At 35.9% G+C, this 16,145-nt stretch overlaps 2 protein-coding genes across 2 annotated transcripts in view; one reads left to right on the top strand and one right to left on the bottom strand.

Annotated features, from left to right (window-relative positions):
- The window catches only part of Pde9 (phosphodiesterase 9), a 147,695-nt gene that overhangs the window by 127,561 nt on the left and 3,989 nt on the right, over positions 1–16,145 (top strand). The window contains exons 6-8 of the mRNA XM_017068310.4: positions 2,771–2,922; positions 2,977–3,084; positions 15,990–16,116. Coding sequence (XP_016923799.3) covers positions 2,771–2,922; positions 2,977–3,084; positions 15,990–16,116 — 387 coding nt within the window. The remainder of the gene's footprint in view (positions 1–2,770; positions 2,923–2,976; positions 3,085–15,989; positions 16,117–16,145) is intronic.
- On the bottom strand, positions 7,716–9,810 carry Nep6 (Neprilysin 6). Its single transcript, XM_017068560.4, has one exon. It carries the CDS (start codon positions 9,775–9,777, stop codon positions 7,819–7,821), a length of 1,959 nt encoding a protein of 652 aa, XP_016924049.2. The 5' UTR covers positions 9,778–9,810; the 3' UTR covers positions 7,716–7,818.

The following is a 16,145-nucleotide window of genomic DNA, read 5'->3' on the forward strand; positions in this document are numbered from 1 at the left end:
TAACGGGTATCTGATAGTCGAGGTACTCGACTATAGCGTTCTCCCTTGTTTATATTGACAAAACAAATACAATGGTATAATTTTTAAAACACCAAATTTTAACAAGGCTTTTCTTTACCCAACGTTTTTGAAATATTGTTTATTGTCCATTTAAAAATACTATATAATATATTCTAAGTAACCTTTAATAATATGATATTTCTAAAAATGTTGAACATTTAATATTAATAATATTTTAAAAACTTAGGAATTTTTTCTTTAGTTATTTTTTCAAATCTTACGTATAATAATTTGATAAAAAGTTGATTTTATTTTTTTAATCTGATGTAGTACTATTTTTTTCACCGCGACTGTGCGTACTTGTTAGTGCACATAGTGCGTGTAATTGCCTCCGCTGGTGTGTGTGATTTGGCATGTGTGTGCGTGTGCGAGGACTCAAAAGCCGTTTGCAGGACATGACAGTCAAGCCGTTAAGCGGCTTTCGTTCAACCTACAAACAGGCGAAACAAAAACTGAGCATTACGGCAGAACGGCAAGAACGTAAATTTAAATTATTGAACGGCAGCCCCCCCTCCCCCCAAAAAACCCCTTTTCATTTTTTTTTTGTTGTACTCAATTTTCCTCCGAGAATTTCCCCAGTTTCCCCAAACGGGGCGTGACCAAACACTTTGACTAATTTCCATTGGCTGCACTTTTCATCTAACGCTGCAGTTGATTTCCTTGGTGTATTTTTGTCCGCTGAAAAGTTTTCCAACAAGCAGAAAATGCACAAACAACTAACCACCCTTGAGAGTGGGTGTTTCGGGGTTGGGTATTCGGGGTATTTGGGATACGGAATTTGGGGGGTTAGTTGTCTGCGTCTGTTTGTTGACAATGAATTTAGATAAACTTGCGAAATTCGAAACGCAAATAGCATTTGCATTTGCATAAATTTATAGCGCCCGCTAGCTAAAACCAACCCCCCCCCCAGTTTTCTCCCACAGAGACTGTATTTTCACACCATGTAATATAGATATAGATATAGATATATATTAACGCCCTCTCTCTCTTTCTCGATTCCGATTCTGCCACCCCTTTCACTCGCACTTAATGCCAAAGTAAACGCAATGGCGGCGAAAGTTGTGCAACAACTTTTACGACCAGAGACCCCAAAGTCTCACCTCTTAGGAAACCACCCTTCCAGAACCACCCACTAACACCCAGAACCACCCCCTGCAACTTTAATGCAAAGAGCTGAGTAAAGTTTGCGCTGCTTTCTTTACTCCGAAGAGCTTCAATTGAACGCTGTTGAAATTCCTCGAGGGTCTCCGCCGCCTAGTCATCTTCATTTGCAGCCAACGATTTTGCAGGTCCAACAGGACAGTCAGCTCTATAATCCAGGGATACAACTAAGCTATACCTAGTACTCACCAGGGATATGAATACCAAAGGACATTAATAATTTAACTGGGATATATCTTGCATTCCAAGTTTAAACATGAAATTTTAAACCAAATTATAGAATTTAATTAGTTTGCTACATCTAGTTATAAATATAAAAGAAATACACCTTTTTCAGGCGGTATAGGTCTGCAGCAAAAATGGTTGGACATATAAATCTAAAAACAAAAACCGAAATTCCGAATTAGTTCAAAAGTGAACACCAAGAAATATTTTCAATATGATAAGCACCAGAAATAGTTTTTAAAATATTTACCACGTTTAATAAAAACATTTGTTATATGTAAAAATTAGCATCCTCATAAGTTTGGTAAACTAAACTTTGTTAAGCATTGCATAATTAGCTATTGTTATTATTATTTTATTAAAATGGTGTTATTAACGCTGAGGTGTTGCTTTGAATACCTTACACTATAAGTAACAAGTATTAAAGCTATAAAAAGCGGATAAAGTGCGGGCAGAGAAGGGGGACTTGAGTTGGGGGAGGTCCTTTGACTGGTAATTGCAAAGGTTTCGCAGCAGACAAATTGAGTTGGCAAAAGGAAAGTAGAAAGTGTACGAGACGCGAAGGAACAAGGTTTATAGACGGCATATCGGATCGAATGGGTGGGAAATAGGTAAAATGAACCCAGGGGAAATGCAACGCAGCTTAAAGTCTCAATTACCTTACCTTAACGGCTAAGTTTAAATGTTAAAATGCGAAGACTAATTGCCCGCATCAAGATAAATGGTTAGATCGATGATGTTCAATCAGTAGACGAAGCTGTGCAACCTTTCAAGGGATAGAAAAATGGCAAATGTTTGAGGGGTTGGATAGTGAATCCAAAAGGGAAACTAAAAGTAGTTAGTCAGACCGGAGAAGAACAAAGTCATTAAAAATAGAAAACTGTCCACAAAAAGTTAGGATTGTACAATGGTTTCGTGTCCTAAAAAATGATCTTACATGCCTGACAATTGCTATACGTATTCTTAGTGTTCCATAAAGCTTAAAAAACCTGATTGGCATGAAAAATATAATATATTTTAGTAATTAAAATATATTAATATTTTTACAACTATGTCGGAATTCAAAGTAATTTAAAAAAACCTAATTGAAATGGAATGAATTTTAATATTTAAAATGTATTTATATCTTTAAAACTATTTTGGTATTTAAAGTAATTTACCATAACATAAATTGTAAATGTACAACCTACAAATTTTTTTTTATATGGGGTGCCACAGAATTCTCCTAAGGTTTTAGGGACGGTTGGTTGGAAATTCGATTTTGAATTAGGCTTAAATTTCGGAATAAATAAAATCAATAAACGAATATATCTTTATCTTACAGATGTATGCCATAACGCGCCAGGCGAATCTGCTGAGCCGCCTGGGCGACCTGGAGTGTCTGATCCTGCTGGTGTCCTGCATCTGCCACGACCTCGACCATCCTGGCTACAACAATATCTACCAGATCAATGCCCGCACCGAGCTGGCACTCAGGTGGGTAAATCGATTGGGAAACCAGGAAAATTATATATAACATATCATTTGCAGATACAATGACATCTCACCGCTGGAGAACCACCATTGTTCGATAGCGTTCCGACTGCTGGAGCATCCCGAATGCAATATATTCAAGAACTTCAGCCGCGACACCTTCAAGTGAGTTCACCTCGATTTAAGGTCCTATTTGCCGGGGATTTGGTTTCTGTGACGGTGGGTCAATTAATTGCCGAGCATCCACTTTATGCGCGGCACGTACCAAATGGCATTGCATTAAACGCTCGCCCCATTGCCGTGGTAATTAACAGCTACCAGCTACCAGCTGCACTGCACTGCATCGCCCACTACCCATTGCCACCCCACTTGACCTCCAACCCCACACCCACTCACCCGCCGACCATCACACGCCCATTGTCCTGACCCAACCAGAAATCCATGCCAAGGCACGACTGCGAAATCCATCGATTTGGTATTTAAAGAGCGAGGAACAGAGGAATTCCGCTGAACTGGGCAAAGTTTAGACTGGGGGATACCTCTCTATAAAGTAACTAAATGGTACATGAGTAAAATAGCTAGTAATCATTGCAAAAATAAGAGCAGTTCGTTCTTGAATAAACATTTCAAGAATATCTTCCTAGGATTTGATCTTTAATCTTAGGTAAACATTTCAAGAACTCCTTCTCATATATATATCCTTAATTTTAAATCAAAATAAATAATAAGAAATAAATCATTGCTGGTAATCATTGAAAAAATAAGAGCAGTTCGTTCTTAAATAAACATTTCAAGAATATCTTCCTAGAATTAGATCTTAACTCTTAGATCTTAGTTCTTAATAAAAAATAATAAGACTAGTGATTTTTAAAAAAAGATCTTGATTTTGAAAGGTGTTCTTTAAATATTTATATATATCATAATATTCCTTCCAAAATCAAGATCTTTTATTATAAATTACTAGTCTAAGTATTTTTAATTATTTTTGTATTACTCGACCAATATTTTCTATAACACTAGAATAAAATATATAATGAGTAATAATGAAAGTTATGAACATAATAGTTGAACAAATGTACCAATGAATGTGCTAATTAAGCAGGTCTCTTTTTTCTTTATATAAATATATTTTGCTAATTGAAGAAATTATTTTATACCTTTTAAGGTAATATAATAATATTTAATTTCATGATTATATAATAATTTTTAGGAACCTGCTTACTTATAAATACCCATATACCCCATCACACCAATATCCCTGGGTATAAAAATAAGTATCGCGGAAAAGCAACAAAGTTGAAACAGAAACAGCACAGTTCGCCACCGAATGTCCTTGCTGTTGTTGTTTTCCATGGTTTTCCTGGTTTTTCCTGGGTTTTTCCTGGGTTTTTCTGGGCTTCCTGCTTACAATATGCAGCCGGGAATGCAGTGCAATGAAGATTAAGCTGTAATTGGCCCGGACACGACATAATCCCAGTGTTCAGCTCGCTTATAACTTTACTTAATTCGAGAAAATTCGCCAATCGAGGGCAATTGAAAAATCCATCGAACAATTGCAAATGAGCAATCGATTTATTGTGTAATTAAAATAAATCTCCAATGGTTTCGCTTGTTACAAAATGTCTGCAGAAAATGCATTTACATAAAAATAATATTACTGGACTATAACTATTTCCATTGCAATTAAATTTAGCAATTGCTAAAGCTAATTAGTCATCATCATTATGAAAAACATATTAACAACCTCTTTGGATAAATATGAGTGATTTTGCAATTTTAAAAGAATCTTATTTCCTATATCATAAATAAAATATAATAATTTTATTAAAATCTGGAAAACAAGTTAAAACCTTATAAAGAAAAGAGTCTTTTTCGGGAAATACTAGATGGTTGGCTGTTTAATATATATTTTAAGTGCTAAAAATGTTCTTTAAGAAATATTGAAAAATAAAACCAGTTCCATTAACCCTAACTTGTGTTCCAAAAAATTGAGAATATGTACGATTATAGTTATTTTTAATTTCTTATATATAATTAAATTCCATATAAAGTCTTATGAATCCATTATGGCATTGGGATACAATTGATTATAATTCTTTTTAATTTATTATAATTAATTTAGTTTTTTTTCGCCTGGTTTCCTATCACTTCTTGGCTAGATGTATAAATTACCACTTAGCTGTTTTCGATTAACTAATGAAAATGCTGAGGAAGAGCGTGAAGTTTGCTTTTCGCAGATTATACGTTTATATAATAAAGCTATTTGATGGCTTAGCGAAGCTTTTTCCGCGCTTAACTGACCTCCCGCAACTGGCTTTTCGCATTTTAAGCAGCGTTTACCCATTTTCCACGGCTTTTCTCGCAATTTCATTTATTCTTGGTACTTTTTTTCCAGCATTCATTGCATGCATTTTATATTGGAAAATATTCCACAAACACTAATTAAGTGGATTAGCCGGCGAAATGCTTTTCTCGACTTTGACTTGCGGATGTGCGTGGAAGTGGGTTGTGGGAAAATCATGAGGAAAATCGTGAGGAATGGTTAGTGGGGAAATGGAAAATAGGAGGCTGGGGCATCATCATCATCATTATCATCATCATCCCGATGACAAGAAACGCAATCAACGGAAAGTCGCGCCCTTGACAACGTAGCACAAATCCGATCCCTCCTAAAATTTTCCACCCCCCACCCATGAACTATCCCAGCCAACATTTTCCTTTGGCAAGTTTGTGTGCATAAACTATTGGATACTTTTGGGAGTTTTTGATGGCAAAACTTGTCGGCAAATGCACACAATATGCCAGGCATCATCATCATCGCTGGGTTGGGAAAATTGGGTGGTGGAAAATGGGAAAATGTTGGCCCTTGCCAACAATTCAAAGACAGTTGTCATTGCGATTATTAAGCACGATTATTACCAGTGAATTGAACGGCATGTGCATAAATTTTGGGCATTGTTCGTGCAATATCCGACTTAATAAGCAAATATGGTTATTTCATTTGACTTGGTAATGACAAGAGTCCAATGTGAATTAACTAGGAAATTCTGGAATGAAATGGAAAATGTATTCGACTACATAGTTCATATAGCTTTTAAAGACTCCGCAATTTTAAAAAGTTTCAAAAATATGTTCTCTGGTATTCCAAATGCAATAAAAATTTAAGTTTAAAAACTAAAACCAAACCTTATAAATATTAAAAAATCTTTCAATCTTATGAACAGGCCTCTAAAAAACTATTGGCAAGGCATAACAAATTAGTAAAAAATTTATTTTCCAAAACAAAACCATTTAATTTACTTTAATTCTCTATTTGATACATTAAATAAATAAAAAAATACATTTTTCTAAACTGCAACAGTTTAGTTAAGAGCTTAAATGAACCGCAAACTTAATAGTCTCAATTGCATTGGTCTGGAATTTTCAAGAGTTAAATATATATAGCAATAATGTTAGCCAGTTATTTAATTGGCCCTAAATCTCTTACAGTTTTACGCAATTTCAAGTGCATTTTAGCTGGCAAATCCCCAATGGATAATTCCTATTTTTTCGTTAGTTTTTTCGTATGCTTCCTTTTCTATTTTTAAAAACCCCACTGTGATGAAACAGCTATACTTTGATTTTTTTCCATTTTTGTATTGCATATTGTTGGGCAGACTCTCCAATTCCTGGTTTATACATACATACTATATATGGCCAGACACTTCAATTTCGGCTATGTGTGGCACTAAAAAACCTGTTTTGCCGGGTTTCATTTCATTTGATTGCGGCCAAGCTCAAATTTCATCAAAAAAGCGCCACACTTGTTTGCATTTTCTGAAAAAATAGTGAAAAGGGTTGGCTGAAAAGTCGATAATGCCAATATTTAATTATAGAAAAGTAAGTAACAGCAAACAGATAAAAAACAGAATAAACACAGATTTTCAAATCTTCTATTTGTTATTCCAAAATTAAACAGCTTCGACTAAAAAAATGATGAAACCCAAAGTTGCTTTAACATTTGAAAACTTTGCACCTTGCATTTATTTCTATTTTTTTAATGAAATATCTAAAATAACATTTGTTTTTTAATATATATATTTATTTTAACAAACAACTGAAAAATAACGTAATGTTTCAAGAAGGATAAATATTTAAAACATTTTTAAAAGAAAAATCGAAAATTTTAATTTAATATTTCTTAGCTTTCTTTGATTTATTTTTTTTTCACAAGGGGCCCACTCTCCACCACTCCTACCTTGATTTAAACAAAAAAAACAACTAAACTTTAAAAATGTGGATAGATTTCAAACAAAATATTTTAGGGAAAACTATATCTTATTTAATCTTTTTATATTTTATGATTTATAAGCCGTACACATTTGAAAAGGTGTTTAACAAAGTAAAGGCCTTCATGATTATACATAAACATTTTCGTCACATTTATTATCGCTTAAAAGTTTTCAAAATTTTCTATTCGATTTTGTATAACTTAATATATAACATATATGTAGATTTTAAAATTTAGATAGATTTCAAACAAAAAATGTTCTATTTATTAATTTTTCAACGGAAATTGTAATATTACATCTAATAATTTGTAAGGTGTACTCAATTGGAAAGATATTTACTAAAATAAACCCTTTACTTTTATTCACAAAAACCTTCAACAAATGTAGAAAGCCATGTCGTTGCACTGTTTAAAATTTTTCAAGAATAATTCTAGTATTTTTATAATGTTAATATAATAAGTAACACATATTTGGAAAGATATTTACTAAAGCCCGTTAAAAAGTTACTCATAGAAAAATTTCCAATAGATTGCGTATTATCTTAAGGCTTTTTTTTAAATTTATTAAATAGCCATCTAGGCCTTATCATGACAATTAAAATTGATACATAGATGGTCGATTGAGTCCTTCACCAGATGCGGCACTTGTCGGCGGGATTCATCCGGCTGGTGGCCTTGCACTGGAAGGTGTCCCCGAACTCGGGCAGGTTGCCGAGCACGTTGTTGACCCTCTCGGCATGGCCGGAATGCTGGCCCAAACCGGCCGCAGAGCTGGCCAGACCGCACCAATTCTGGGCGAAGGCCACGAAGAAGGTCCTCAGGTCCTGGGTGCTGTTCCGCCGGCGATAGGTGTCGAGGGCCAGGCGCAGGCCCTCGCTATCCGCGATATTATCGTTGATGGTTAGCGTGGCATTACTGTACCGGTCGCCCAAATAGCACTGGGCTCTCAGACCAAAACGGATGATGGCCCGTGCTGGCCACTGGTTGTTGGCCAACTGCCCGCTGGCATCGTAATTAATGCCATCGTAGTCGAAGGCGTGCTGGATTTCGTGGGCCAGGATGTAGCCCAGACCGGCGGATAATTTGGCCCTGATATCCGTCTCCTTGGTGCACGAGGGCAGCTGGACAAGGGGCGTGGCCATCAGGCCGAGAGGCAATTCGATGCGATTCAACTTGAGGCGATAGTAGGCATTCACGGCCAGGGGATCCGAGGGCACCGAGGTCACGGGTTCACCGAACACCTGCCGGAAGGCCAATTTGGCCTGGTTCAGCGATAACTGCATAAGATTCTCATCGAAATTCTCCCCCAAAGGTGGTGTGCTTAGGGGACTGGACCCCATGGGATCCTGCAAACGAGGCGTTAGCAATCGCATGGCCCTCAATTTATCGCGAGCCAGATTCCGGGTAGCCAAATCATCCTCAAACACCTCCGTTTCATTCAGCATCAACTCGAATTGCTGCTTGAGATCCCTAAATAGTAGAGCTATCTGCTGTATATTCGTATCATAGACATCCTGATAGCTTTTACCCAAAACCAGTTGCATTTGGAGGCGACCCAAAGGTCCTGGCATTAGTTTTCTCATCCTTTCCAGGCAATGATCTCGTTGGCTGCTCAGTTTATCATCATCATGGAGTCTCAATTCAAAATGAGTGGGTAGTTGCAGCAACAACCAGGTGGATAGGGTTAGAGGATCTGTGGTATTCCTGGTTAGGAATCTCTGCAAAGCCTGTAGATAGTCCAAATCCACTACTAGCAAAAGTGTCGATGGCTCCCAATCCACACCCTGTAGTATGGTCTCAAAGTATCTCTTCAGTTCCAGTCCAGGAAATTGCAGCTCCAATTCCTTCAGACTTTGGGGTTTACGTAGCACCAAAGTCTTGTCCACATCATTGGGTAAAAGACCTTGTAAACTCTTCTCGAACTCCACCAGTTTTTGGGCCAACACAGCAGCTCTACGCACTCGCAGGCCCATTTCCATGAGTAATAGTTTGAGATAACGCTGGTACAGAAACTCATTCATCTCATCATTCTGCCCGAGAAAGTCAAAAGTGGGTGGTAGGATGTAGAAGATTCTCTGATCCGCCAGCTGCCAGTTCTCCTTGACCAAGAGACGCCAAAGACCCTGAGCTCCATAGGTTCGCAGGGCAGCATTGGCCAGAATCCAATCGAAGGGTCCAGTGGTATTGGTCAAGACGGGAAAATTGGCACCACTTCTTGCCAGAGCATCGGTGTAGGATCTCACAGATTGGCCACTGGATAGGCAGCTTCTATAGAAGGTGGCCAGCTGGGAGGAGGAGGATGATGATGATGATGACGATGACTCCGATTCCGATTCCAGATGCCGGATCAGCTGGAGCTTCAGGCTGGACACCCATTTCGATCGCATATCATGGGCACCCAGATTGCGATGCATACTGCTGGCATACCAATTTCCGCAGACATGCTGATGAAAATTCTCGCACGGCTCCTCCTCCGCATCCATGTCGTTCTCCGAGATCAGCTGGCAGTCCTGACTTTTCACGCCTTCCAGGAGCAGGGCCAGCAGGATGACTCCCACCAACCAGGTGATCGAGGAAGGTGGCTCCATCTCCAGACAGCGACGTTTGTTTACTGAATCCCTCGCTCTCACCTCTCCCAACCAAATCCAAGTTCTAATCCGCATCCAAGTCCGGGGTGCTGATAAGCCGCCGATAACCGCGCCTGACATTCAACGTGAATCCGCCGATGTCAGCCCAACGAGGGGTGACTTTAATGTTTTCTCAGCCTTCCAAAAAAAACCCATCAAAATAATCAGTGTCTAGAAAACCCCCGATTGTACGAGTATTACTTATCACGTGTATATAACCTACTCAACGTTTTTTGAGAAACTCATTCTTCCATTTAGCAAATAACGTGTATACCTTTATTAAATGATAAGAAAGTTGATTAGTCACATTTAAGATGATTTCGCTGTGGGATGATTATTAGTTTCTTTAATTTTTCAGAATTTAATCATAATCCCACGTTGTAAATTAACAAAAAAACCCCAATTAACAAAAAACTGCTTCAAGAAAAACACAATTAATACTCCAAACTTAAACCCAGATCAAAATAAAAATTATTTTTTATAGCCGATAAAGAAGCAACCAATTTTATATATATTTAAAACCAAATCAGAAGCTTAGTTTAATAAAAATAAATACTAATTGTTTATTTAGTAGAAGGGTGACGTTCATAAAAATATTACATTCCGAGATAACCTAAAGATTTAAAGAACTTCAAGATTATAAGGGTGGTATCTTTTCTAGAAATAATAGGATCATTATACAAAACGTAAAATTTTACACTTAAAACATATCTGCATCATTAAATAAAAAATCGTGTTTTTATTCTTCTACCAATTAAGCTAAATGTAAAAATATTGCATATTGAAAATGATAAAAGCAAAATCAAATTATTAAATGAATCAATATTTTATTTTACATATAATACCATCTATTTTGATTTGGAATTCCACAGATTCCTTTGTTCAGCTTCATTAATTAAAATCTTTAATCAAGAATGATTATACAATGATTATATATAAGGCGTACTCAGGGCAAACTTTAATTTCCACTCAATGGAATCGAAAAACGTGTGTAGTAAATGAGCTCGTCACAAGGCCAAATCATTAAGATGAAACCGGAGATAAGGCGCCCCCCGATTTTACCCCGACTTTTACCCCGATTCTCGAAAGTCACTGGGCTTAGCATTTACCGTTAAATCAGAGCCCACGCGTAATCAATTAATCATCTTCCCCCAAACCCCTCAGCCTCATTCTCCCCTTCTCCACTACTTCACTCACTTTGCCATGCAAAACCAAATTAGCTGGCCACCTTCAATGATTCGCCCTTCTCACAAAGACAAGCTTGGGCACACTGGAAAAAATTCAAACAGAAAATCAATAGGTTCCTCATAACATGTTGTACCTGAGATAGGGTCTTAAAACTATTTGAATATCAATGAGGTCAAAGTTGCAGTGCCATATTATACGTTTTTCAGAGATTAAATTCTTCTTGATACACATCTTTAAAATATACATTTTCTAAATTACTTGTTTCAAGAATGGAATGAAAAAAGGTACTCAATTTAGGTACCTATTTCAGCAAGTACTTATATTTTTAAATTCATACCATTAAATATTTCCTTAAATTTTTAAAACTTATTAAAAATCTGTTAGTAAAAACTCGACGAACAGAATGTACTGAAAAAAGGTACTCAAATTTAATACCTATTTGAGAAACTACTTTTATTTTTAATTTTATACCATTAACTATTTTATTAAATATTTAAAACTTTAGGTTGACAATAGCCCTTTGTCAAAAATGTAATGCAGATTGTTTGGTTCGATTTTAGCCTAAATATATCGTACTATTGTATTTTCCTAGAACATTTTGTTCTCAAATTCCAAAGAAAAACTTCTCCGTGTAGAGCGGTCGTATTCTGCTTTTTGTTTCGATTGTGAGCAAAGCACGGGATTTTAATAATGTTGAGAGTCAAGTTTACACTGCCTGAGAAGGAGATAAAATGGCACGGAAACGAATGAAAGGGAAGAGGAAAATAAAATAAAAAGAAAAATAAAGGGAGAACGACAGATTAGCTTTTCGATTGATTACAGTTCGATTGTAACTGTGTGAAATTAAAGAATTTAAATAAACTAAATAAAGTAGGGGGAATTTAGTCTCACTAAAGAGGATTACAATTTCTTGTTAAATTTGTGATTAAAACTAAGGGGAATTCTTCAGTAATTGGATTAGAATTTCTTGTTAAGTTTGAGACTACAAGTAATGGAAATTCTTCACTAAACTAAGATCTATTTTTTTTTATAGAGATCACATAAAATTTTATTTAGTACAAATATAACTTATTGATAGTTAAATAAATCTTTTCTCATTATTTTATTGATATGTCTACATTTTATTAAAATAAACTAAAGCCATCACTGAATTATTTGATATATTAAATTTCAAGATGATTCTATAATTTCTTTTTAGAGTATTCGCTTCACCTTTCACTCAATTCTGAACGAGAAAGAGAGCTCCTACATTGACTTCTTTTTCCTTTGAGGCGGTCTTTAGTTAGTTGCTATTTGGCTGGTCTCAAAATCCCATTGCAATTAGGGGATAACATGCATTTAGAAATTGCAAAGGGACTGAGTGGAAAATAGGTTTTTGCATTTCGTTTGCAACTTTCCTTTTCGCCTAATTGAGATTTCCCCATTTGTTTATGGCTGTTAAGTAAGTAAACTATCTGCACACGGAGTGTTTGCCCAGGGATCAAGTTCTGACCGCCCATCGCCGGTTTTGTGGCATCGAATCAAAAAATAAAAATTCAATTAAAATTCAACAAACAAACTGATGAAGGATGTGCGAAGCCCAAATGTGGGCGAAATTTAAAGGGGGGCGGGGCGGTAAGCTGAAAACCAGCTGCTTCAGTTGAACCAAAAATAAATCATCAAAGAGAAGCCAGGCGGTAGACGCAAAAATTAGATAATGCACTGAGAAAAATAAAGAATTAATTGATTTTAATGGTCGGATTTTATTGAAAAAATATTATTTTAAACCTTTATTTTTAATATTTCTTGATAACAAATAAGGAAGTTTTATTGGATTGTGTATTTCTAAACAGTACAATTTACACATTTTTAAATACATATAAAATAAATATAACTCCTTGAAATGGAGCTCTATAAATTATTAAATATATGTATTTTATGTAATCTTAACAAACTTCGTTAATAATAAATCTCAAAGGCCAAAACTGATATTTAAAAATATCTTAAACTATTACAATGAAAGTATCCCTATTTGTATAATAATTTGTGATACACAGTAACTAAATAATACATGTTTAAATATTCCTAGTGCTATAAAATTGAATTATTTACTAGCCATTCTTTAATTTTTTAATGCAAGAACATTTTTAAGCATCTACAACTATTTAAAAAATAGATTATTGTGTTTTGTACACCGTTTATCCCGTTTTTTAATCATGATAATCATAATTTCCCAAAATAAACTCTCCTCACATTTTTTTCTCAGTGTATAGTGTGCCAGAAGAAGTATCTGCTGGCGGCAGATTCGGCACTCGACGCTTTGCAAATTAGTTTCGAGTTGAGTTTTGGTTGGCGCTCGGCGCATTTCATGCAATTATTTAGTCATAATTAGCGCATAATAGTTGCCGTTTTTCGTCGGCACAAAACTTTGCTCATCTGGCAGTCCTCGCGCCACTTTCCACTCTCCACTTGCCATTTTCCATTTTCCGTTTCACAATTTCACAATTTCACAATTTCACAATTCATCATCATCATGGCGGGCAAAAGGAAGGAGTTGCCGCTCCTGTGGCAGGATAATGCCGGCAATGGATAATCACTGCAGTTTCCACATTAATTGGAGTGAGTTTCGACTAACGGTAGCTGTCTGTTTTGCTTAACTCAAACCCGAATCCTTACCACAATCATAAATCCTTTGCTGTCACAAATCAATTTCCGTCTAGTTCCAAACTCTGAGTTCTTGGAATTTCCAGGTATTTTCATTGTTATTAATTAAATCTCGATTTAAGTGGGCACACACATATGCGTCAGATATTAATTAAGTGAAAGGCATTACAAGATGCAGTGCGTACCGAGGTTATTCCAAGTCCTATGATAATGATGATTATGATAATGGTTAAGGTGGAGGTTTGCTGGGGAAATTCCAAGGTATTTCCTTGCCACAAAGGAATAGCCAGATGTCATGTTATTCTATTATGTTAACTGATTGAAAATCACAACTTTCCTATAACAACAATTTGACCAAACTTTACTTTTAATCAAGCTTTTTAGATAAGATTGGTTCTTTAAATTAATTTATTTACATTTTAAATACACGGAATTTCCACAAAAACTTGGAAATCATTCATTAAGCTGTATGCAGTAAAAAATACCATCATTTTTCGGAATAGATTTATCCAATTTTAGGACTTTTATCATGCTATTGCATACTTTTAGGCACTATTATAAATGATTTGCAATTTTCTTTAGTTTCTGTTGTTTTTTAATCCAACAAAATATATTTTTTTCGGGCTTTTATCATACTATTGCATACTTCTAAACACTTTTATAAGTGAATTGAACTTTCTTTTATTTTCTGTTATTTTTTTATCGAACAAAAAGCATTTTTTGCGCACTTTTATCATACTATTGCATACTTGTAGACACTTTTATAAGTGATTTGAAATTTCTATTAATTTATGGACAATCAAGGGCGTTATAAATGGGTAATGGGCAACTCGACCATGGAATGCCTGAGCAGCCTGGGAAATTCGTGACTGAACTAAGTCCGCGACAATTTAATTGCAATAAAACCATATAATTTATATTCTAGGTAACCTATTTTTTTTGTTTTTGTGAAGGCTTTCCCATTGCCAGTGTCTATTTTTCCGTTTTTTGAGAATGAGAAAGACCACCTGAAGCCGTCAAAATGTCAGAAATTGTTTAGTTATTGATGGAGATGCAATTTTCCATTCAACTTTCACGAAATTCCACCCCGCTGCAAAATGTAGCATTAATCCGCTTGATGTCGCCTCCAATGGGAAAATAATAATAAAAATAAATATATATATATATAAAGTCGTGGCAGAAGGCGGCGTCGGGTGAAATGCGTTGCTCTATTTGCAGTTTAAATGCGGCAGGTGGCAGGCGGCGTTGAATTTTCCACCTGGAGTTTGGAGTTTCCACGTCAATGCAGCTTGACATGAAAAATTCAATTTGCAGCTCGCTTTTCCTCTCGCTTTTCTTTTTCGCTGCACCCGACACTCTTGTCTTCTTGGGTGCCTCGATTTCAAATAAAACGAAATGCAATTTGATATTTTACGCGCTGCATTTGTCAGTCTCCCGGCCTGTTTTTCCGGTGAAAAACAGAAAAGCACTTCATTGGCCTTGTTTTTCCCCGTAAACACTTTCCGGCGCCCACACGAGTGCCAACCTTTTGGCCATGGAAAGCGCAATCTCGACTCCAGTTGAAGAGCTCCAGCCCGCCGGCGGGCAAACCAATTTTCAGCGAAAACAAAAGGGCAGAACTTTTGAAATTGTTACAACTTGATTCCCGGGGAGAAATGCTCGAAATTAAGATGCACTCTAAGGAAGTGAGTTTTCATTATTCGTGAGTTTAAGGCTCCTTCTACACAATTTCATTTGAATGCAACAAAGATCTAAGCAAATGAATAAACATGAACAACTAAATACCAGTTTGTTATAGAAATGTTTTACAAAAACAGAAACACATAGAAAATTGGAAAGCTTTGAGAAAGTTGGACACATTTTTGCGAAGTTTGGTCCGGTTTCTCAATGTGTGGTTAGGGTTTTTAGCTTGTTGTCTGTCTGAGAAAGTTAACATAAAGCTAAATTGTTTAGGGAGACTAAACCGTGTTCTCATTGTGATGTTAATTTTCCGAAGGGTAAATCTTTAGGGAGTCTGTTATTACACAGTTCAGTGGGAAATTCGGTTGACCGACAAATTTTACCAGAACATAACCTATAGTTAAAAGCTTTAAGTCCAATAAAACCCTACAGGAATATTTAAAAACTAAATTTTTATGGAAAAGCAGTTTATTTATTTATTTATTTATACTCAGGTTAAAAGGCAATTGAAAATTACCTATAACCTATAGCAATTTAACTTAATGACATAAAATAACCTGACATTGAGAAATCTGATTTTTGTTCTGTCTTAATAATTTTGCTAGTCTTAGAAAACATACAAAATAAAACTTACTTATGTGTATATTTTTTATATTTTTCAGCAACATTCGCGAGGGCATCATCCGCTGCATTTTGGCCACGGACATGGCCCGTCACAATGAGATCCTCACCCAGTTTATGGAGATAACGCCCGTTTTCGACTACAGCAACCGTGCGCACATCAATCTGGTAAGACCAATCAAGGATCCCTTGCCAAA

This window comes from Drosophila suzukii, chromosome X, assembly GCF_043229965.1.
Source record: "Drosophila suzukii chromosome X, CBGP_Dsuzu_IsoJpt1.0, whole genome shotgun sequence".
In the NCBI taxonomy this organism is placed as follows: Eukaryota; Metazoa; Arthropoda; class Insecta; order Diptera; family Drosophilidae; genus Drosophila; species Drosophila suzukii.